The sequence below is a fragment of the Pithys albifrons genome, chromosome 25 (assembly GCF_047495875.1).
Source record: "Pithys albifrons albifrons isolate INPA30051 chromosome 25, PitAlb_v1, whole genome shotgun sequence".
Lineage (NCBI taxonomy): Eukaryota > Metazoa > Chordata > Aves > Passeriformes > Thamnophilidae > Pithys > Pithys albifrons.
The window spans coordinates 6,355,834-6,380,270 of NC_092482.1; the positions used below are offsets into that span (position 1 = coordinate 6,355,834).

The 24,437-nt window shown below is 48.5% G+C and overlaps 3 protein-coding genes across 3 annotated transcripts; all 3 read right to left on the bottom strand.

The window, feature by feature from the left end:
• Window positions 1–2,749: 2,749 nt before the first annotated feature.
• On the bottom strand, window positions 2,750–3,055 carry LOC139682573 (feather keratin Cos1-2-like). Its single transcript, XM_071577031.1, has one exon. The coding sequence runs from the start codon at window positions 3,053–3,055 to the stop codon at window positions 2,750–2,752; it is 306 nt and encodes a 101-aa protein (XP_071433132.1).
• Window positions 3,056–17,669: 14,614 nt separating this feature from the next.
• On the bottom strand, window positions 17,670–17,999 carry LOC139682574 (feather keratin Cos2-2-like). The gene has a single exon (XM_071577032.1). The coding sequence runs from the start codon at window positions 17,997–17,999 to the stop codon at window positions 17,670–17,672; it is 330 nt and encodes a 109-aa protein (XP_071433133.1).
• A 2,508-nt stretch (window positions 18,000–20,507) lies between these two features.
• On the bottom strand, window positions 20,508–20,813 carry LOC139682576 (feather keratin Cos1-2-like). Its single transcript, XM_071577033.1, has one exon. It carries the CDS (start codon window positions 20,811–20,813, stop codon window positions 20,508–20,510), a length of 306 nt encoding a protein of 101 aa, XP_071433134.1.
• Window positions 20,814–24,437: the final 3,624 nt, after the last annotated feature.

Here is a 24,437-nt window from a genome sequence, read left to right on the forward strand (position 1 = left end):
CACAAGCAGCAGTAGCCTAGGACTAGTCATTAACTGTCCAATCAAACAAGAACAGTCCAGTTCAAGAGCATGTTGTTTAGCCTGTATTTTGAAATTCTGCTAACTTTCAGTTAAAGTGCAGTTTTGAGCTTACTGCACTGCCAAGTTGCCCAGCAGGCTGTAGGGATAAGAACACCTGTTCCCTCAGCTGCTGAACATTTTTTTTGCAGAATGTAAGAAGTTATGTTTAGCCTTTGTGAATTTTCTCTGTAAATTCACACTTGTTTGCTGCTTTACCAAGAGTGTATAAGGACTAAAAATCAAAGCTTCATTCTCAAACCTCTGTGATGGCCACACAGAAGTTCTAAGAATGGACCTTGAACATAAGGAGATTTAGTTCAGCTGGACTGAACTTGCTTCTTTACTAAGGGAAGTCACTCTGCACTCTTGGACACTTTGCACAAAATTTAATAAAATTCGTAGTTTGTGTACAGTGGTCTGTGCAGTGACGACTGCACAGGAAGGACCACAATTTCACGCGTGAAAAAAAAAGTTTCTTGTTTTGCACTAGTTGTAAGTTTGCAAATTCCAAACATACATGTCTTAGTCATGTATTAGTTTGTGTGAGTTTACAAAGGTTACTGTACCTCCTTCCAAAAGTTCTATTTCGAAAAGAGAGGGGGAGGTAGGGATGTGTAACCTGCAAATACCCTGTTAAGTCTTCAATTAGCAAAATTTAACACTTTCAAAATGTTATTTCTCAATTTTCAAAATTTTCAGCCTTTCTGTTCAAGTTGAAATATGCATGATCCTAATGGTAACAATTTCCCCATTGGATGAGTTAGCTAAGGAGTTATGTGTACTATGTTGTTTGCATTTTTGCTTTGTTCTTTGAAACAAAAGGGGGAGATGTTGCAGCCCCTGATTCAGGTGGGTCTAGAGGACCATCTCACAAGTTTCGTTTTCACCTTAAAAGGACATGTTTCCAGCCTCAACCAATTGGAGTCAGACCACCGCACCTGGGGCAGGGTCATTTGAGGTCATATATACCTGTTTTTGAATAAACTTGGGATTTGCTTGAACATCACATTGGTGTGTGCAGTCTCACTAGGCCTGGTCGGCAACAGAGGGCTTGGCAACATCGAATCAAAGCACGAGAAAACATACAAGGAATAAAAGGGACTGAGCTGCCCGGAGGGGAGGGAGGGGGAGTGGCGAAGAAAGATGTAGCTGTGGCGACTCCTCTCCCCCTCCCCAGTGGATACTGTGGTGAGGCACCTTACAGGTGTAGTTTCTGGCCATTAAACATTTTGCTCTGTTTTCCTTTTAACGCTGTCTTCGAAAATTCTTTGAGTTTGGGATTTTCCCACATCAAGTGCACTCAGCCGCTCCTCATATGGCTTCTCCTCCAGACCCTTCACCATCCTCATGGCCTCATTTGGGAACTCCCTAAAAGCTTAATCTCTTTTTTTATATTGTGGTGCCAAAGTGGAGCCAGGTGGAAGGGCTGCCCATGGGGGTCACAGGCACAGTGAAGAGGAACTGGAGATGATTTGGGTGCTGGCAGCTGAGACCAATTGTGCAGCAGGGCTCACTCAGCTCACTCAGCTCACTGGGCTCAGCAGGAGCAGGTGAAGCCTTGATTTCTGGACACTGCAAGGTGTGCCCTGTGGCAAGTCAGCTGGAAAAAGATGGTGTGTTTGCCCAAAGGTATAGGTAAGAGGAACAGGTGTGGAAGATCACATGCTTCACAGAGTGTTGTGAGCCTGAGCTGTTATTAGAACCCAACAGTGCCTTCAGGAGTTCATTTTCTGCACCCAGGAGAACATGAATATCCAAGTGATGACAGGACTTGGAGCATTGCCTGCAGTTGAAAGCCAAGAACTAAAAAGAAATTTTATGTTACAACTCAAACAGTATATGGGAATGTTGGCACTAATAGTGAAGCCAAAAGTCATTTTCATAGGGTATATGAACCCCTGACCCAAGCCATGAGAGACTTTAGGAGGTGTTGGGTTCACAAGGATGGATAGTCCACTGCATAGATTGAGTGTGGTTAATACCAGTTCTAAATTTGGAATTACCTCAGCCTTGCACATCTGGACAGCAGCTGGGCCCTGCCAGGTGCTGAAGGAGTGTATGGGGTATGGATCTCATCTTTGTTCCCAGATGTCCTGGTCAGACTCTAGGCTGGGTAATGAAAGATGGAGAGGAAGAGATGAGATTGTGTGTGGACTGTCCCCAGGCATTGCTGTTTCCCATCTCCACTCCCAAAACACTTTGGAGCCAGGGTCTCCCAGAGGGCTGTTGGCTGTGGAGTAGCCAGGGTTGTATTCATCAGTGTCAAAGGAAAGGGTAAAAAGTAAAGTCCACTGCAGGAGGTTCCACACATTGCTTTGTCCACCTTTATCCCTGAGCACACTGGAAGAGTTGCCCCAGAACAACAGATGACTCAGAGGCTGAGGCTTGAATGCAGCACAATTTTAATAAACCTAAAGAAGAAAAGGAGGCAGCGCACAGAGAGCACCAGGAGCAGTCACTAAATGGATGCCTCTATGGTGTTCTTTGGCCCACCCTGCTGAGAGAGGAAGGGCAACAGGTCCCCACTGCTGGCCTTGGGACATGGGAGCAGAAAAGGACAGAGAGAGAGAGAGGAGTTAAAGAAGGAAACTATGGTCCAAAGACGTAAAGTGTCCCAAAGTTCTGTTTTCAGTCCAGCACCACAATCAGAGGTCTTGCAGGTTGTTGTCAAATGATGTTTCCAGAGGCTTTAGCAGGGGGGGCATCTGCCACCGTAGCACCTGGTGATGCAGGAGAGGTCAAAGCCCCCGGAGTTGATGGGCACTCCATCACAGCTGAGGATGCTGCCAACGGCAGCGGAGGTGGAGGATCCCACCACGGTGTTCTGAGGGAAGGAGCTGAGGATGGGGCCGGGCAGGGTCACCACCACAGCAGAGGGCTGGATGGCAACAGTGGAGCTCTGGCACTGCCTGACACAGCACTCATTGCAGCTGTTGGCCAGCGGGGTCGGGCCGCAGGGCTGGCAGCAAGGGTTGCAGGGCTGGCAGCAGGACATGTCTCTGGATCACAGGGACACCTGGGAGAAAGGCCAGGGAGAAGCACAAAGCACAGGCACATGAGAAGCAGCACTGCACCCAACGAGCCTACAAGCCAAGGCACCTCCTGGCCCACAGTACACTGCCCAGCTCCAAGCCCAGGAGACACCTCAACCAGATCCAAGCCTTTCTCTCCTTTCCTCTCCCAGGAGAAGCAGCCCCCACTCCTAGGATAGGTCAGCCTATACCATCTGGGACATTCAACAAGGAAAGACATGGTGTTGCAGCAGGATGAGAAGAGGTTTCACACTTACCTGATTTCCAGGAAGAAGGAGCTGAGAAAAGTGGATGAGAGAGCAGAGACTTGGGCTGCCTTTTATAGCAGTCCTGCACTGCTTCAGACCCACAGGCATCCTTTGTGGAAGGCATAATTTTCTGACAGCTCATGTCAAATATGAACCATCCCAGGTAATGGTAGGGGCTGTGTCCTGGTTTCCTGCACTGCTGCCTTTTCATTTCCTGGCTAATTCTATATGCCTTCCCTATAGAAGAGCTTCTCTAAGTGCTGGGATGAGAGTCGCAGTGATTTCCGGGGAAGAAAGAAGTCAGCAAAGGCAGAAGGCTCAGATCAAGGGCTGGTGGTATCCTGTGCTGGCAGATGATGTTAATCTGGGTCATTCCTGTGGTTTTGTTTGTGGCAAATTTGTCAGGAAATGAGCATCCCTCTTGTGCTTCTTGCCTGGATGCCCCAGTATTGCCATGTGAGGAGACACCCCAGCGTCTCCTCAGCAGAGTCCCCAGTTGGTGATGTTCCTTTGCCTTATAAGAGCTTACAGATTTTTCCTTCTCTGTGCAGACATGCACGAACACATGTCTGTCAGTCGGGATTTTTGGGACCCTCATCATGGGAGCATGTGAAAGTTGTGACTGGGTTAACTGTCCTGGTGTGTTCCTAAGCACCACAGAGCAGCTGGTTGTCCTTGCCGGCAGAAGCCCATCTAGAGCTGAAGAGTGCTGCCTTCAACTCTGCAGACAGGTGTCCAGAGAATGGAAATGCAGCCTCTGTGTCCTGCACCTTGCATTTCCTGCTTTATGTGCAGGGAGAAAGCCCAAGAAATTCTGCCCACCTTTGCAGGCTGTGATCTCTGAATGAATCCCTGATGCTGGAGTGTTGCTGGTGCCTGGGATGGGACACAGGCTCCTCATGTGCTGGCTAATGCCAGATGCACTTCCACAGCTCATCCACTTGGTGCTGAGTGGGGCAAAGGCTGAGACCTTCCTCCGAGTGTGTATTGGAATGAAAGCATCAGGTTCCTGTTTTGCTCTTGGGTGAGATGTAGGATGCATTCTCAGGGGGAATCAAACAGCTTTGAGTCAAACTCCTCTGATTTTCAGGTTTTTCATGTCCATACAAAAAACACAGTCTTGGGGCAGACACGTGTTTTAGGAAAAACTGCCAAAATCGTGCTACATTTTCTTGTGCAGATGCAGTGAAGACCCTTTTTGCACAGGAAGATCCCATTGCCTACTGATTGCAACCCGGCATTCTGCATGCCACTGTGCTGCCTAAGGGTGGAGGAAGTAGGGGAACCAGGAATGGAGAGGAGTTGAATCTGTGTGTCCCAGGTGGGGATGGAGTGAAGGCATTTTAGCTTTTTTCATCCTATTTCTCACTCTCCAGCACTATGTTTTATTCTTAATATGTAGAATGAGTGTTCTCCATGTCAAGCCTGGTTTAGCCTGTGATGGTAATGGTGAGTAATCCCACTGTCTTCACCTCTACCCACAACCTTTCTCATGTTACTTTCTCCTGTCCCACACAGGAGAGAGGGTGAGAAAGCAGCTGGGTGGGTCTGGAAGCCAGTCAAGGTCTCTGTTCTTTTACACCAACTCTGCTAATTAGAAGCACCTTTAGTGTTTTTCATCTACATGCTTTTTTATGTTTTCTGTGTGTGCCAGCAGGAGCAAATCTCTTTCTCCCTCTCATGTTCCCCTCAGAGGACAGTGGGAAATGATGCCATTAGATTTTTGTGCTTGTGGACCTGAGAACTCGTGGCAGCTTTCCAGCCATGGGCAGAGCTAAGCACACCAACCTCCGGCCACAGCTTTGACTGAACAAGGAGACCCTGAAGGCCAGTGTCAGAGAAGAGCTGTAAAAGGGAGCTGCTCTGCTCCTGATCTGCTTTCTTCAACTCCTTCTGACTCTGTTCGCAAACATCTCACGTCAAAAGAGATGACAGAGAAGAAACACCTGCTCCCTCAGTTGTCTCATATCCCATCCACATGCTTTTCTTGTTCCAACCATCCATCCTTCTCTGCCTGCATTTTCCAGCCATCCACTCTGCATGTTTCCAGATAGCCCTTTCAGAAGATCTCAGCTGTATTTGTAGTCCCAAGTTTCTGAGGCTGACGCACCAAAGGCTGTTCCCCATAAGCTACAGGCTTCAGGAGTGGTGGGATATGGGAGAAGGGGCATGGAAGAGTTCTCTTGTCTTGGCATGCGGGCAGGAGACCCTTCTGTGCAAAGTTGAGCTCTGGGGAAAGTGGCCTCAGTTCTCCCCTGACATCCCTAATTTTCCCTATGCAGCCAGAGATCTGTGAATGAAGTTTGTCTTTCTGTGAGGGGCTGGTGTTGTGGCCTCAGGGAAAAAGACAAGTTGATGAGAGAGTTTCTGCCATGGAAATCTTCTTCCTCCTTTGAGTCTGCACTGTCCATGTGAATAAGTTTCCCTGTCCCGGAAGGGCTCTGTGTGATGGGAGTGGGGGTTTGTGATGGGTTTAATCCAGGCTTCCTTAGTAACCAGTTGCAACTAGGGAAGGGGGCATTACATAAGTATTACACATGTGCTTTCCAGGTAACAGAGTGGGAGGGGAGATAGGAAGTTTAGTTTTTTTCCCTTCTTCTGATGAGGCTTGGGGCAGCAGAGGGAATCGAAATGGTCGGTTTCTTCAGTCGGTTTTCTAGACGGGAACGTGGTGAGATTGTATCTTTGCCATTTTCCCCTCCATTTTGAAGTTTTTGATTGTGTTTTGTCTCTTTTGTGTTTGTTATTTTGTCCCTCCTTGTCCCCATCTCCCTTTCCCTTTCTTTTTTCCCCCTTTTCCCTGGGGGTCCCTAAAGGTTACTACACGTTGCAGGTGTAATAGTAAATGTTGGAAAATATATGTATGTTTTAATTTGGTTCAGTTCCTTTTGAGTTCTTGCTTTCTTTTCAGTTTTTTTTTTCCCTTTGCTGAGAAGGGTTTGGGAAGAAGGGGCAAAGGGCAGTCCGGGCTTGGTAAAAGAGCAGGGCCAAACCGAGACACTAATTTTGGAGGCACCACTGGAAGAATTTTTAGGTGTTTTGGTTTCGTTTTGGCAAACAATTCCTGGGAATACAGTCAACCTCAAGTTACATCTTTTAAACAATCTATTGTTTACATAAAAGTGTCTAGAAATGCTGCCAGAGTCCAGAAGAACTGCCAACTAAAGTTTTGTTTACAAAACCATCTCCGGGAAAGCAGCCAAGAGCACTTTGTTGATATAAACAAGGGTTTTGTTTGGGAACACGGGATTCAGGATTATGTAAACAATGAATAGAGCAGTGTCAACGTTTTTTAGCAATTACCTCAGGGAACCAGAGGGAGTCACTCTAACCATGACCCGGAAGGTGGCATGGTAACCCAGCCTCTTATGGTGAATGGCCTCCTGTCAAGAGTCATTCTACTATTTTACGTACTGATGTTGGCAATACTTGTTCCCATTTTGGGAAATCCTGTAGGGAAGCATCCAGGTTCGGATGATGAATGTCACTCATGTGAGTCTTTCCTAAATGTTGACATTAAAGGCCTGTTACAATGTGACACTTCTCCGGGGCCACCCCCTTGTCATGGGGAAGGAGCTTGTGTGCTCTCATGAGGTTGAGAGCTATGCTGGCGGTGGTTTGTGCTGCCGGTTGGGTCTCCCATGCCAGACAGGTCTCAGCTGAAGGGTCAGACAAAGTGTTTCCACGGGCAGGATGGGCTCGCTAGCCATTTGGCAACCATCCTAGGAGAAGGACAACTCCAACCCCAAACCCAGGCAGATGGAGCTCGCTTAGCCCTGTAAGGCCATCCATCTAAGAGAAGGATACTCTAACCAAACCTACGTCCTGAGGTATTCGCTCTCACTGTCCAAGCTCACTGGCCATGGCAGATGAACCTTAGGAGTAAAGGGTGGGGCCAGTTCTGTGCACGCTGTGCCTCACCTAAAAAATCCATTGCGCAGGCTCGAAGGGTTCACCCACATTGCAAAACCCTGTAGCGACAGGTGAGGGTTGAAAACGGCAGGTGATAGGAAGCAGCTGGAAGCCGCAGACCCAACCCTGCATGCAGGCGGTTCAGGATATTGGTCATTCGAGACTTGACCCCGGAGATGACAGTCTGTTGTGGCAGCATCCTGAACGACCAAGCAGCCTTTTCTAAGGACAGCACTCCTTGCTCCACACAGAGAGGGGCCTAACAAAGGTGCCTAAACAAAGCTCATCTCCACACTGGTTGGATAACTGCGGCCAACCGGCATCTTCCATGAGGTCAAACAAGAACAAAGGCATACACCTGCCTGTAAAGGTGTGTTCAAACTAACACTCGTATGTTGGAACATCAGAACCATACTTGATACTGGGGATAGTGGACGTCCTGAACGTCGTTCTGCCCGCGAACTGTCACGGCTCAACATTGGCATGAGGGAAGGCAGCCTTAAAGAACACGGTGCTGGCTACACACTCTACTGGTCAGGCAAACCCAAAACTGAAAGACACCATTCAGGAGTTGGCTTCATGATTAAAAACTCCATTGCCTCCAAACTTGAAAATCTGCCGACAGGTCATTCCGATCGCATTATGTCCTTACCCCTCCCTCTACACAACAAACAACATGTTCTTTTTAGCGTATATGCCCCAACTCTCCAAGCTGTCCCAGTAGAAAAAGCCAAATTCTACACAGACCTGCGCCGCCTCACCCAAAATGTTCCTGCAGATGATAAGTTCATAATCCTTGGTGACTTCAACGCCAGAGTAGGTAAGAACTCTGAAGCCCGGAAAGGAGTACTGGTCAAGCATGGCGTTGGAAACTGCAACGGTAACGGATGCCTCCTGCTAGAGTTTTGTGCAGAACGGCAGCTCACTATCGCCAACACCATCTTTCAACAGAAACACAGCCTTAAGACAACCTGGATGCATCCTCGATCCAAGCACTGGCACCTCATTGACTATATCTTAGTACAACAGAGAAATGTCAGCGATGTCTGTCATACCCGAGTGATGCTGAGTGCAGAATGTCAAACAGACCACCACCTAGTACGTTGCAAACTTAACCTCCACTTGAAGCCCAAACCTAAGAGAGGCGGCATTCCAAGGAGGAGGCTCCAAGTTAACAATCTTCAAACAGCCACAGTGAGAGACAGCTTCCAGGGAAACCTTCAAACTAGACTTAAAGATAATCCCATAGGTCCCTCTCCTGAAGCCCTTTGGCAACATATTAAAAGTTGCATCCTGAAGTCCTCTGAAGAGTCCTTAGGGTTCTCCTCCAAGAAAAACAAACACCGGTTTGATGAAAACAAAAAAGAGATCCAGGAATTGTTGAAGAAGAAGAGAACTGCTCACCAAGCACGCCTTGCTCAGCCATCTTGCCATGGAAGAAAAGCCACCTTTCGTCTTGCATGCAGTGAGCTCCAACAGAAACTTCGAGACATCCAGAACAAATGGTGGCTCGACCCAGCAGAAAAGGCACAACTATGCACAGATTTGGGTGACCAAAGAGGTTTCTATGAGGCCCTGAAAGCAGTGTACGGACCCACACACCAGGTTCAAAGCCCCCTACTCAGTGCAGATGGTCAAATGATTCTAACAGATAAAACCTCCATCCTGAACCGATGGTCTGAGCACTTTCAGACTGTCTTCAGTGCCAACCGTGTAGTCCAAGGCTCAGCAATTCAGCACATTACACAACAACCGGTGAAAAATGAATTGGATGCAGCCCCTACTATGGGAGAGACACTCAAGGCCATACAGCAGGTGAAAACTGGCAAGGCAGCTGGGGTTGATGGAATTCCACCTGAAATCTGGAAGCATGGAGGTCAAGCACTCCATGCCAAATTCTACGGTTTGTTGTGCGTTGCTGGGAACAAGGGGAACTACCATCAGATCTCTGTGATGCAGTCATCATCACCCTGTACAAGAAGAAAGGAGAAAAATCAGACTGCTCAAATTACCGAGGTATTACTTTGCTCTCCATTGGTGGTAAAATCCTTGCAAGAACACTTCTGAACAGATTAGTACCCACTATTGCACTGAAAGCCAGTGTGGTTTCAGAGCCAATAGGAGCACCACAGACATGGTGTTTGTTCTCAGACAACTGCAAGAGAAGTGTAGGGAATAGAACAAAGGTCTCTATGTAACCTTCGTTGACCTCACCGAAGCTTTCGACATTGTGAGCAGAAAAGGCCTGTGGCAGATCTTGAAACATTTAGGATGTCCCCCCAGGTTCCCCAAAATGATCATCCTGCTACATGAGGATCAGCGTGGACAAGTCAGATCTGGCGATGGACTCTCTGAGCCCTTTCCAATAACCCATGGTGTGAAACAAGATTGCATTCCTGCACCAACTCTATTCACAATCTTCTTCAGCAGGATGCTCCAAAGAGCCACAGCAGCCCTCGATGTAGCAAACGGCATCTACATCCGATATCGTACCGATGGAAGCCCATTCAACCTAAGGTGACTGAAGGCCCACACCAAGACCCTGAATCACCTTGTCCATGAGCTGCTTTTTGCTGACGATGCCGCCCTCGTTGCTCACACAGAAGCAGCTCTGCAGCGCTTCACATCCTGCTTTGCAGGGGCTGCTGAGCTTTTTGGGCTGGAAGTCAGCTTGAAGAAGACAGAAATTCTCTACCAACCTGCACCTCAAGAAGTCTTCCATCATCCTCACATCACCATAGGCAATTCAGAGCATAAGTCAGCCCAGCAGTTCACCTATCTGGGAAGTATCATTTCCTCAGATGGTAAGATTGACAAAGAGACAGACAACAGGCCAGCAAAGGCATACAGAGCCTTCAGAAAACTCCATAAAAGAGTCTGGTCCAATAAACACCTGAAGAAAAGGACAAAGATCAGTGTCTACAGAGCCATTGTACTGTCTACTCTTTTATATGGGTCTGAATCCTGGATCATCTACCGCCACCATCTGCAGCTTCTCAAATGCTTCCATCAGCGCTGCCTCCGTTCAATCCTAAACATCCACTGGTCTGATTACGTGACCAATGTGTCTGTTCTTGAACAGGCAGGGGTCAGCAGTGTCGAGGCCATGCTGATGAGAACGCAGCTGCACTGGGCAGGGCACATCTCCAGGATGGAGGATCACCCACTGCCTCCCGAAGCTTGTGCCCTGTGGTGAACTCACCACCGGCTGCTGCAAGAGAGGAGCCCCGAAGAAGAGATACAAGGACCCCCCGAAACAACACCTCAGCCTTGGCCATATTGACTGCCATCAATGGTCCACTCTGGCCTCCAGTCGGGATTCATGGAGACACACCACTCACGATGTTGCTACTTCCTTTGAGAATGCACGCAGAGTCAGTCTCAAGGAGAAAAGACAACGCAGAAAGAACCATTCCTCACTAATATCACCTAAAGAGACGTTCCACTGTGCCTTTTGTGACCGGGCCTGCCTATCCCGTATCAGCCTTTTTAGCCACCAACACACTTGCAGCAAGCGTGGGTAGTGCCCTTCCCGTATCTTCGTTTGCGAAGCCTAACCATGATGATGATAAAGTGACATTAAAGGCCTGTTAAAATGTGACATTAAGGCCTGTTAAAAGAGATTCCTATTGTTACAATTGGTTCCAATTATTACCTAAATTGTATTGTGACAGCACTAGTGTTTATGAGGGTAATGGAACTGTTGTTTAAAATCGGAAGAATGTTAGTGTTTTGTTGCTTCTCCTGGTTTTGATCTAAAAAAGGTCATGCCTCAAAGGGACTCACTGGAACTTTGGAAAGGGCTTCGGACTGGCCAGTCCCTGGGTGGGATGGGGCCTGGTTGGATCTCGGTAAAGTGTTAGGGCATTTGGCACCTCCCTTTGGAAGTTCACACCAGAGCAAGTGTACGATTCTGGTGAGCTGGCCCGCCGTTTGTCGGAAGGGTGTTTTTCCTTTGAGGATCCATATATGCGATTCTCTGCTTTGTGTTGGGGCCTGACTAGTGCTTATTGATCTGCCATGGACCACTTTAAAAGAGTTGAGGCTAAAACAAGAAATGAAAATATGCCATCCAAGACCCATGATGTTCCTGTTTGGCCTGCCGAAAGTGGAGTCGAAACACAGCAAAAAGACAATGCTGTTTCTGAAACTGGGGCTCAAGCTACAGACCAGGAAGTCAATGCTGTCCCTACTACGACCAGAGATGTTCCTGTCCCATCCACAGGAGATGGAGTCCAAACACAGCATGAGGCCAATGCTTTTTCTGAGACCCAGACTCAAGCTGAAGCCAACACAGCTCCTGCTTGCTCTGTGGAAACTCAAACTCAAACTGCAAATCCAGAAACTGCTATCTCTACTAAGTCCACTGAAACCGCAGTTAAAACTCAGACGCAAGTCAAAGCCAACGCAGCTTCTGCTTGCTCTGTGGGAACTCAAACTCAAAACAAAACTGAAGATTACCATTGCCCTCATAAAGAAGAAGGCATGGGCGAAGGAGACTGCAGAACCTACAGACCCATCCCTGCGATTGGAATGTGTAGAAGAAGGGGAAGAAGAAGAAGAACCCATTCCATCCACACAAGAAGTAGCAGACGAAGGAGCAGTAGCAGACAAGAGAGCAACTGTGAGAGATGAAGGAGGAGCAGTAATGGATGAAGGAGCCGCTGCGAGAGAGGAAGAAACGGCTGTGATGAAGGAAGGAGCAACTGCAAGGGAAGAAAGAGTAGTCACAATAGAGGAGGGAGCAGCCGCCAGAGAGGAAGAAGTGGTCACAAAAGACGGGGCATGCCTAAGAGGACTGGGGGCATGTCCAAAAGAACTAGGGGCATGTCCAAAAGAGAGCAGAGGGGTGTCAAGAGAAAAGGAGATGGTGGAAGTGACCCAGGGTAGAGCATCACTCGATGATTTATATCCTGACTACATATCTAGGATCCCAGAAGACGCAAAGACAAGGTTAATGCATTTCTATCAGCTTGAGGAAGAACCATTTCTGCCTTTCCAGATGTAACGCTCCCTTGGAGGTGTGGTTCCACCTCCCCATATCAAACCTACATTGGAGGGAATAGATGAGTTGGAGAGGCCCTTGTCCCAGCATCTTAATGACTATTCACTACCTTCATTCATCAGGTATGATGAATGATGTAGGAGTTTTTCTCCATGGCATGAACGAGGTAGAAGTCTCTCTCCACGGCGTGGATGACGTAGGATTCCCTCTCCATGGCGTGAATGGCATAGAAGCCCATCCCCACGGCGTGAATGGCATAGAAGCTCATCCCCACGGCATGAACAGCGTAGAAGCCCATCCCCACGGGGTGAACGGCATAGAAGCTCATCCTCATGGTGCAAACGGTCCCCACCTCCACGTGAGAGGGGCAGAGAGGAGGTGAGAGAGGTTTCACGGAAGAGTGGAAAAGTAAAAACACAGGTGAAGAAGATTCTGCATGGGAGAGATGGGCGGGAAATAATGAGGGAAAGTGAAATTACATGATCACTGACCCCAAAAGAGATTCAGGATGTATGAAGGGTTTATAATCGGTTGCCTGATGAACAAATCCTCACCTGGCTGGTGCGATGTTGGGACAATGGGGCTAGTAGTCATGTGCTGGAGGGTCACGAAGCACAGCAATTGGGATCTCTTGCCCAAGATCGTGAAATAGAACAGGAAATAGGAAAGGAAGAAATGGCATCCAGGCTCTGAATCCAAATGCTCTGTGCCGTGAGGGCAAGACCCATTTAAGGAGTATCTGATGAGCGCTCCGAGAGAGTGTAACACCGCAGAAGAAGGCATCCAGTTTCTGTGGGAATTGGCCATGTTGGAGATTATATATTGCGATCCAGATTACTATGACATCTTAGTCCCAGAGAAGGTTGTATGCACACGGCCAATGTCGGATAAGGTAATGAAAGGTGCCCCTACACCGTATATGCCTTTTCTGATATCCGCATATCCTCCAAGCACGGATGAGGTAAACGTGGGCAAAATGTGTCAGTGCATATGGAGAATAATGGAAACTATGGGAGACCCCTCTAAACCCCGGCATCATCCCATCTACAGTGGGGAAGGGGTAGAGAGAAGTAATGAATGCTCTGTGTATGAAGCAGACCCTAGAGGTAAAGACTGTAAATGCCACAAAGAAGGGTGTAGTTCTCGTTCCCGTTATCGTTCTCAGTCACCTCATGCTGCATGTGGGAAAACTGGAAGCCCCAAGAGTAAGACACAGAGTGAACATAGTTTGTTGCGGGCCCTTCTGCGTAAACTAGGGGAAAACATGAAGAAATGGGACGGTGAATCCACCTCTAAACTTGAAGCCCAATTGTAAGAATTAAAACAGAAATTAGCTGATAAAAAAGCTGTCCATATAGTTGAGGCAAAGACCCTGGAAAAGAAACATTGATCTCTGAGACATAAAAGAAACAACTTCCTCAACTCTGATGAAGGAGTCTCTGACAGAGCATCACACACGTCAGCTGGAGAATGCTCTGACCAGGAACAACAATAGAGGGGCCCTGCCTCCTGCCAGGAGGAGGAGAGGGACCAGGATGATAATCAGGTTTACTGGGCTGTGTGGGTTCGATGACCTGGCACATCGGATCCTCAGAGACACCAAGCTTTGGTAGATACTGGCGCCCCATGTACATTAATGCCATTGGAACATGAGAGTACAGAGACTGTTTCTATTTCTGGAGTAACCGGAGGGTCTCAAGACTTCAGTGGTAGAGACTGACATGAGCTTGACGGAGGACCAATGGGAAAAGCATTCCATTGTGACAGGGCCAGAAGCCCCTTGCTTCCTTTCATGGACTACTTAAAAAGAGGACACTTCAAGGACCCAAAGGGGTACCAGTGGGCTTTTGGTGTAGCCACAGTGATTGAATAGAAGTCCAAACAATTGTCTACCCTTCCTGGCCTCTCAGAAGACCCTTCTGCTGTGGGATTACTCCGAGTCAAAGATCAAGAAGTACTGAAAGCCACTGCAACTGTACATAGGCGACAGTATCAGACAAACGGAGATGTTGTGATCCCTGTCCATAAGATGATCAGGAAGTTGGAGAGTCAAGGGGTGGTCGGTAGAACACACTCACCCTTCAACAGCCCTATCTGGCCTGTACACAAATCTGATGGAGAATGGAGACTGACTGTGGATTATCGTGACTTGAATAAAGTCACACCACCATTGAGTGCTGCTGTGCCAGATATGTTGGAACTCCAGTATAAGCTGGAGTCCAAAGTAGCAAAATGTTACACCACTACTGACATTGCTAATGCGTTTTTCTCCATTCCCTTGGTGGCAAAGTGCAGGTTGCAGTTTGCTTTCACCTGGAGGGGCGTGTAGTACACCTGGAATCGACTGCCCCAGGGGTGGAAACACAGTCCAACCATTTGCTGGAGGTTCCAGGAGGGATCTTTATCTCCAGCTGTAAAGTACATTCCTTACATCTGGTTTCTGGAGCTGAAGCTACAAGGGTTCTGAGGCCAATTACACCCCTATGGAGAAGGAAATCTTAGTGGCGTATGAAGGCATACGAGCAGCCTCAGAGGTAATTTGTACCGAAGTACAGCTTTTTCTGGCACCTCGACTACCAGTGCTAAGCTGGATGTTCAAGGGAAAAGTGCCTTCTACGCATCATGCCACCGATGCCACGTGGAGCAAGTGGATTGCTTTGATTACGCGTGTTCGAATTGGGAGCTCGAATCACCCTGGAATTTTAGAAATCATAATCAATTGGTCGAAGGTGGGAACTTCAGTCTGGCAGATGAAGAAGAGGAAGAGTCAGTGAGTCAAGCTCTAGAAGTTCCACCATATAATCAGCTGCCAGACGAAGAGACACGCTACACCCTTTTCACCAATGGTTCTTGCCGTATTGTAGGGAAGAGCCAGAAGTGGAAAGCAGCTGTGTGGAGTTCCACTTGATGGGTGGCAGAAGCCACCGAGGGAAAAGGCGAATCGAGTCAGTTCGCAGAACTCAAAGCCGTCCAATTGGCCCTGGACATCGCAGAAAGAGAAGGATGGCCAAGGCTCTACTCGTACACCAACTCATGGATGGTAGCAAATGGTCTACAGGGATGGCTAGACCAGTGGAAGAAAATGAATTGGAGGCGCAGAGGAAAACCCATCTGGGTTGCTGATTTGTGGCAAGACATTGCTGCCAGAGTAAAGAAACTGAACGTGAGAGTCCGCCATGTAGATGCCCATGTGCCCAAAGGTCGAGCTAATGAGGAACAAGATAATAACAGACAGGCAGACTGAGCTGCACAGATTGAGGTGTCACAAGTAGACCTAGATTGGCAGCAAAAGGGAGAATTGTTCCTAGCTCGATGGGCCCATGATGCTTCAGGCCATCAAGGCAGAGATGCAACCTATAAATGGGCACGAGACCGAGGGGTGGATTTAACTATGGACGTTATTTCCCAGGTTATCCACGATTGTGAAACCTGTGCTGCCATTAAGCAGGAAAAAGGTTGAAGTCCCTCTGGTATGGTAGACGCTGGGACAAATATAAATGTGGAGAAGCCTGGCAGGTTGACTACATCACATTGCCACAGACTAGCCAAGGTAAGTGCTATGTGCTTACCATGGTAGAAGCGACCACTGGATGGTTAGAGACATATTTGGTACCACATACAATGGCCCGGAATACTATCTTGGGCCTTGAGAAGCAGGTCCTGTGGAGGCATGGCACTCCAGATCGCATTGAGTCAGACAATGGGACTCATTTCAAGAACAATCTGGTGTTCACTTAGGCACTGGAGCATGGTATTAAATGGGTATGTCACATTCCATATCATGCACCTGCTGCTGGAAATGTTGAGAGGTGCCATGGATTGTTAAAAACAACTCTGAAGGCACTAGGTGGAGGAACCTTCAAGAACTGGGATAAGCATTTAGCCAAGGCAACCTGGTTGGTTAACACCAGAGGCTCTGTCAATCGAGCTGGTCCTGCCCAAGCAGAATCCCTCCACACGGTAGATGGAGACAAAGTTCCAGCAATTCACTTAAGAGGCATGTTAGGGAAATCTGTTTGGATTACCCCTCCCTCGGGCCAAGACAAGCCCATTCGTGGGATTGTTTTTCTCAAGGGACCGGAAATACCTGGTCCTGAACTCATAGCTGTGACTGTAACCGAAAGGCGAAGGAGCCAAGATGAATTGATGGTGGTGTTAATCCTTGATGACAAGACATTTGTCTTGAAGGACTGCATAAGGACTATATATATACGTATATATATGTGGAATATAAGCGAATGTGAGAATACGAGGAGTGCACAGAAAAGACTAGTGTGGAATAAGGGGTGGAAAATGTGACGGGTTTAACCCAGGCGTCTTTAGTAATCAGTTGCAACTAGGGAAGTGGGTATTACATAAGTATTCCACACATGTTTTCCTCGTAACAGAGGGGAAGGGAGATAGGAAGTTTAGGGTTTTTTCCTTCTTCCGGTGAGGCTTGGGGGAGCAGAGGCAATCGAAATGGTCCCTTTCTTCAGTCAGTTTTCTAGCCTGAGGACATTGTGAGATTGTAGCTTTGCCATTTTCCCTTCCATTTTGAAGTTTTTGATTGTATTTTGTCTGTTTTGTGTTTGTTATTTTGTCCCTCCTCTATCCTGTCTCCCTTTCCCTTTTTCCCCCTTTTCCCTGGGGGCCCCTAAAGGTTACTACAAGTTGCATGTGCAGTAGTAAATGTTGGAAAATACATGTATGTTTTAATATGGTTCGATTCCTTTTCAGTTCTTGCTTTCTTTTCAGTTTTTCTTTCCCTTTGCTGAGAAGGGTTTGGGAAGGAGGGGCGAAGGGCAGTCCAGGCTTGGTAAAAGAGCAGAGCCAAACACAGACAGGGATGTGCCCTCTGCACAGGATGACAGGATGAGCAGTCCTGCAAATGTGTGCAGTGAACCTCTGAGGCTGCCTGCTGACCACCCAGGGGAGAATGAAGACCTTGGGAACAAGAAAGAGGCTGCTTCTCAGTGCATCTCCTTTCTCCCAGGAAGGCTTAGAGAGGGTCTGGAGAGGAAATGACCACAAAGAGCCAAAAACTGGAAATCAGCAGAGTTTAAAGGGTCTAAGGAAAGAAACCAGATGTCACTAAGAAGAGGCTACAGGAAAGGGATCCCCATGGGCAGTAAGAAGACAGTTCCGCACACAGGAAGAGTGAGGCAAGTCCATTCTAGTCTGCTTTTGGTGATCATCAAGACTGACAGAAACAGGAAATAATACAGGAAAAAGCAAAAAAAGGAGAAAGAACAGAAAAGAGAGATAAGGGTCATGTCTTCAAAAAGTCCAGGCTGGCACCATCCAGAGAGTTGACACTCTTTGCAGGAAGAGAGTCATATGCTCAGTCCTTCTGAAAACAATGGCCAAGACCTTTGTTGTTCAGTCTGGACTCATCGTTTGGCCTTTTTGATTGCTTTGTCACTGGTGTCTTTAGCAAGGAGGGCACCTTCTGCTGCCACAGCAGCTGCTGGTGATGCAGGAGAGGTCAAAGCCCTCGGAGTTGATGGGCACTCCGTCACAGCTGAGGATGCTGCCAACAGCAGCGGAGGTGGAGGATCCCACCACGGTGTTCTGTGGGAAGGAGCTGAGGATGGGGCCGGGCAGGGTCACCAGCACAGCAGGCGGCTCAATGACGACAGTGGAGCTCTGGCACTGCCTGACACAGCACTCATTGCAGCTGTTGGCCAGCGGGGTCGGGCCACAGGGCTGGCAGCAAGGGCTGCAGGGCTGGCACTGCTGGCACTTCTCAGCACACGCCATGTCTCAAGCCTGCTGCTGCACCATACAGAGCACACACACCTCTGAGGAAGAGCCAGCAAAGCAGCAACAGGGAGCCAAGGCACATGCTGCTGTTTTGGCAGGAAGAGGCTGTGCAGGGGTAAACAATTGAGCCTTTCCCTGAGCCCAACAGGTCCATCAGTGTTCAGCCATGCCCAGAGATGCTCCTGCCTAAACTGCAGGAAAATAACCCGCTCATCCCAGCCTCAGCCTCTATCCAGAAGGAGACGGTCTGCCCTCTGCCCACACAAGCATCATTAGAGAGCACTCGCAGAAGAAGAAGTAGCATGTATGGACTGGACACTTGACCCTGTCCTAGAGAGAGGGTGGAAGAAAAAGGGGGTTCCCACTCACCTGGTTCTAAGGAGAAAGAGATGATAGAAGTGTTTGAGAGACTCACCAGTTAGACTGGCTTGTTTATTGGCCCCAAAGTGCCTCCGGGCCTAAGGCTGTGCTGCATAAATGACAATTTTCTGCATGATGCCAGTGAACAGAAAGATCATAGGGAATGATACGGCATAAGCTACTCTTTCCCTCTACACTGACTTTGCAGTTCCTGGCTGACATCATGCCAATCCCCTCATGGACATTGCTGAAGGTGAGTACGAAATGTTCCAGGATTCCCTGTAGCAAAGATGTGTGAGTGTGGGCAGAAGTTATAAATGAAGTGCAGAAGGGATCCAGGGGAGGCAGGTGATGCAGCCTGGGGCACTCAGGTGGATATTTTATGGTTCTACTGAGAGGAAGGGCCTCAGCTGCCTCAGTCATTATCTCATCACTGAAGAGCTCCCTGACTATGTGTCCCATCCTTGTCTCTCCTTTTCCATCAGCTCATTTCTGGACTTCAGGTTTTCTACTCTCTTTCCCCCAAAGTGCCCGTAGGAGGAAATTGCCAAAGTCTCTGACCTTCTTCTCTGCCTGGACAGTCCCTCAGACTCCTGCAGCAATGCTGCTTGAGCATCTCTGCTGCCTGGAGTGCTCTGTCCTTGCTCTGGCAGGGAGCTCCACAGCAGCTACTCAGTTACATGCTTCGTTATCCTGTCTCATGATAACACTTTGATGCTACAGGGTTCTGGTGGCTCTATAGGGGTGGAGGAACCCTCTGCTCCCACTAACCCTTGTCTAGAGCTAGGAGGTATGGGAAGAGGGATGAGATCATGGGGATGTTGCAAGGGGAAGTTGGTGAATATCAGGGCTGGAGTCAATAGCTCCAGAAAACAGAAGCAACACTGCAAGTGCCAAGAATCGCCACCAGCAGCAGCAATATAGGAATCTAGGTATGGTATAACCTTCCCCATTCCTGAGGAATGTCATCCCAACTGGCTCTCTGTGGAGATATCGTTACCTGCAGACTTTCCTGCATTTGTTCTTTCTCATTGAGTTTCCCATGTGGAGATCTGGTACATCACCACTGTGACATCAAAGGTGATGAAGACTTTCCTTGTCATCGGGGAAATCCTTTATGTTCCCTGCAGGCTCTGACAGTCATTTTTCCCTTTTTTCTTTACTACCTCTGAGTTCATAATCCAAACAGTGATGTCCTTTAATCAAAACTACACCATCTGCAAACTGCTCCATTACACCACTCTCATGAACAAGAGTCACAGTATTCTATATTACAAGTAAAATGTATATGTGAATGTTGCACTAATAGTGAAGCCAAAAGTCATTTTCAAAGGGAATATGAACCCCTGACCCAAGCCAAGAGAGCCTTTAGGAGGTGTTGGGTTCACAAGGATGGATAGTCCACTGCATAGATTGAGTGTGATTGATACCAGTTCTAAATTCTGAATTACCTCAGCCTTGCACATCTGGACAGCAGCTGGGCCCTGCCAGGTGCTGAAGGAGTGTATGGGGTATGGATCTCATCTTTGTTCCCAGATGTCCTGGTCAGACTCTAGGCTGGGTAATGAAAGATGGAGAGGAAGAGATGAGATTGTGTGTGGACTGTCCCCAGGCATTGCTGTTTCCCATCTCCACTCCCAAAACACTTTGGAGCCAGGGTCTCCCAGAGGGCTGTTGGCTGTGGAGTAGCCAGGGTTGTATTCATCAGTGTCAAAGGAAAGGGTAAAAAGTAAAGTCCACTGCAGGAGGTTCCACACATTGCTTTGTCCACCTTTATCCCTGAGCACACTGGAAGAGTTGCCCCAGAACAACAGATGACTCAGAGGCTGAGGCTTGAATGCAGCACAATTTTAATAAACCTAAAGAAGAAAAGGAGGCAGCGCACAGAGAGCACCAGGAGCAGTCACTAAATGGATGCCTCTATGGTGTTCTTTGGCCCACCCTGCTGAGAGAGGAAGGGCAACAGGCCCCCACTGCTGGCCTTGGGACATGGGAGCAGAAAAGGACAGAGAGAGAGAGAGAGAGGAGTCAAAGAAGGAAACTATGGTTCAAAGACCTAAATGCAGTGTCCCAAAGTTCTGTTTTCAGTCCAGCACCACAATCAGAGGTCTTGCAGGTTGTTGTCAAATGATGTTTCCAGAGGCTTTAGCAGGGGGGGCATCTGCCACCGTAGCACCTGGTGATGCAGGAGAGGTCAAAGCCCCCGGAGTTGATGGGCACTCCGCCACAGCTGAGGATGCTGCCAACGGCAGCGGAGGTGGAGGATCCCACCACGGTGTTCTGTGGGAAGGAGCTGAGGATGGGGCCGGGCAGGGTCACCACCACAGCAGAGGGCTGGATGGCAACAGTGGAGCTCTGGCACTGCCTGACACAGCACTCATTGCAGCTGTTGGCCAGCGGGGTTGGGCCGCAGGGCTGGCAGCAAGGGTTGCAGGGCTGGCAGCAGGACATGTCTCTGGCTCACAGGGACACCTGGGAGAAAGGCCAGGGAGAAGCACAAAGCACAGGCACATGAGAAGCAGCTCTGCACTCAACCAGCCTGCAGCCGAGACACCTCCTGGCCCACATTACACTGCCCAGCTCCAAGCCCAGGAGACACCTCAACCAGATCCAAGCCTTTCTCTCCTTCCCTCTCCCAGGAGAAGCAGCCCCCACTCCTGGACTAGGTCAGCCTATACCATCTGGGACATTCAGCAAGGAAAGACATGGTGTTGCAGCAGGATGAGAAGAGGTTTCACACTTACCTGATTTCCAGGAAGAAGGAGCTGAGAAAAGCGGATGAGAGAGCAGAGACTTGGGCTGCCTTTTATAGCAGTCCTGCACTGCCTCAGACCCACAGGCATCCTTTGTGGAAGGCATAATTTTCTGACAGCTCATGTCAAATATGAACCATCCCAGGTAATGGTAGGGGCTGTGTCCTGGTTTCCTGCACTGCTGCCTTTTCATTTCCTGGCTAATTCTATATGCCTTCCCTATAGAAGAGCTTCTCTAAGTGCTGGGATGAGAGTCGCAGTGATTTCCGGGGAAGAAAGAAGTCAGCAAAGGCAGAAGGCTCAGATCAAGGGCTGGTGGTATCCTGTGCTGGCAGATGATGTTAATCTGGGTCATTCCTGTGGTTTTGTTTGTGGCAAATTTGTCAGGAAATGAGCATCGCTCTTGTGCTTCTTGCCTGGATGCCCCAGTATTGCAGAGTCCCCAGTTGGTGATGTTCCTTTGCCTTATAAGAGCTTACAGATTTTTCCTTCTCTGTGCAGACATGCACGAACACATGTCTGTCAGTCGGGATTTGTGGGACCCTCATCATGGGAGCATGTGAAAGTCGTGACTGGGATAACTGTCCTGGTGTGCTCATAAGCACCACAGAGCAGCTGGTTGTCCTTGCCGGCAGAAGCCCATCTAGAGCTGAAGAGTGCTGCCTTCAACTCTGCAGACAGGTGTCCAGAGAATGGAAATGCAGCCTCTGTGTCCTGCACCTTGCATTTCCTGCTTTATGTGCAGGGAGAAAGCCCAAGAAATTCTGCCCACCTTTGCAGGCTGTGATCTCTGAATGAATCCCTGATGCTGGACTGTTGCTGGTGCCTGGGATGGGACACAGGCTCCTCATGTGCTGGCTAATGCCAGATGCACTTCCACAGCTCATCCACTTGGTGCTGAGTGGGGCAAAGGCTGAGACCTTCCTCCGAGTGTGTATTGGAATGAAAGCATCAGGTTCCTGTTTTGCTCTTGGGTGAGATGTAGGATGCATTCTCAGGGGGAATCAAACAGCTTTGAGTCAAACTCCTCTGATTTTCAGGTTTTTCATGTCCATACAAAAAACACAGTCTTGGGGCAGACACGTGTTTTAGGAAAAACTGCCAAAATCGTGCTACATTTTCTTGTGCAGATGCAGTGAAGACCCTTTTTGCACAGGAAGATCCCATTGCCTACTGATTGCAACCCGGCATTCTGCATGCCACTGTGCTGCCTAAGGGTGGAGGAAGTAGGGGAACCAGGAATGGAGAGGAGTTGAATCTTTGTGTCCCAGGTGGGGATGGAGTGAAGGTATTTTAGCTTTTTTTTTTTCATCCTATTTCTCACTCTCCAGCACTATGTTTTATTCTTAATATGTAGAATGAGTGTTCTCCATGTCAAGCCTGGTTTTGCCTGTGATGGTAATGGTGAGTAATCCCACTGTCTTCACCTCTACCCACAACCTTTCTCATGTTACTTTCTCCTGTCCCACACAGGAGAGAGGGTGAGAAAGCAGCTGGGTGGGTCTGGAAGCCAGTCAAGGTCTCTGTTCTTTTACACCAACTCTGCTAATTAGAAGCACCTTTAGTGTTTTTCATTTACATGCTTTTTTATGTTTTCTGTGTGTGCCAGCAGGAGCAAATCTCTTTCTCCCTCTCATGTTCCGCTCAGAGGACAGTGGGAAATGATGCCATTAGATTTTTGTGCTTGTGGACCTGAGAACTCGTGGCAGCTTTCCAGCCATGGGCAGAGCTAAGCACACCAACCTCCGGCCACAGCTTTGACTGAACAAGGAGACCCTGAAGGCCAGTGTCAGAGAAGAGCTGTAAAAGGGAGCTGCTCTGCTCCTGATCTGCTTTCTTCAACTCCTTCTGACTCTGTTAGCAAACATCTCACGTCAAAAGAGATGACAGAGAAGAAACACCTGCTCCCTCAGTTGTCTCATATCCCTTCCACATGCTTTTCTTGCTCCAACCATCCATCCTTCTCTGCCTGTATTTTCCAGCCCATCCACTCTGCATGTTTCCAGATAGCCCTATCAGAAGATCTCAGCTGTATTTGTAGTCCCAAGTTTCTGAGGCTGACGCACCAAAGGCTGTTCCCCATAAGCTACAGGCTTCAGGAGTGGTGGGATATGGGAGAAGGGGCATGGAAGAGTTCTCTTGTCTTGGCATGCGGGCAGGAGACCCTTCTGTGCAAAGTTGAGCTCTGGGGAAAGTGGCCTCAGTTCTCCCCTGACATCCCTAATTTTCCCTATGCAGCCAGAGATCTGTGAATGAAGTTTGTCTTTCTGTGAGGGGCTGGTGTTGTGGCCTCAGGGAAAAAGACAAGTTGATGAGAGAGTTTCTGCCATGGAAATGTTCTTCCTCCTTTGACTCCCAGGATGGGTTTGCAGTTGCCAAATGCTGCAAAGAGAGAGCGAGGGCCATTCTCATCCGTGCTCTCTCTATGGTACCGGTGGCAGGAACTGGCAGTTACTTGTCTGTGTCATCCTCGCAGTCCATGGGAATAACTTTGCCTGTCCTGGAAGTGTGATGGCAGTGGGGGATGTGCCCTCTGCAAAGCACCTCAGTCCTGCAAATGTGTACAGTGAACATCTGAGGCTGCCTGGGCACTGCATGGCTGTGATGGAAGAGCAGGGGACTTGCTCGAGCTATCCTAGGATCCATGCCATGGCCCCTTCTCCCGGAGATGGGTGGGAAGGTGAGGAGGAGGCTCTGGGCTCAAGCCAGGGTGATTTCTCCCTCTTGACCATCTTCTGTATCTGCATGTTTCTCCAGCACATGTCCATCTGCAGCAAGGGGGACTGTCCTGTGTGTCAGGGGAACTGCTGATCACCCAGGGGAGAATGAAGTCCTTGGGAACAAGAAAGAGGCTGCTTCTTCCCAGTGCATCTCCTTTCTCCCAGGAAGGCTAAGAGAGGGTCTGGAGAGGAAATGACAAAAAAAAGCCAGAAACCGGAAATCAGCAGAGTTTAATGAGTCTAAGAAAAGAAACCAGATGTCACTAAGAAGAGGCTACAGGAAAGAGATCCCCATGGGCAGTAAGAAGACAGTTCCGCACACAGGAAGAGTGAGGCAAGTCCATTCTAGTCTGCTTTTGGTGAGCATCAAGACAGACAGAAACTGGAAATAATACAGGAAAAAGGGAGAAAAGGAGAAAGGACAGGAAAGAGAGGCAAAGGTCATGTCTTCAAAAAGTCCAGGCTGGCACCATCCAGAGAGCTGACACCCTTTGCAGGAAGAGAGTCATATGCTCAGTCCTTCTGAAAACAATGGCCAAGACCTTTGTTGTTCAGTCTGGACTCATCGTTTGGCCTTTTTGATTGCTTTGTCACTGGTGTCT

Bases quoted from the DNA above. Each gene is read 5' to 3' on its own strand.
- LOC139682574 (XM_071577032.1), bottom strand. From the start codon at position 17,999: ATGGCGTGTGCTGAGAAGTGCCAGCAGTGCCAGCCCTGCAGCCCTTGC.
- LOC139682573 (XM_071577031.1), bottom strand. From the start codon at position 3,055: ATGTCCTGCTGCCAGCCCTGCAACCCTTGCTGCCAGCCCTGCGGCCCG.
- LOC139682576 (XM_071577033.1), bottom strand. From the start codon at position 20,813: ATGTCCTGCTGCCAGCCCTGCAACCCTTGCTGCCAGCCCTGCGGCCCA.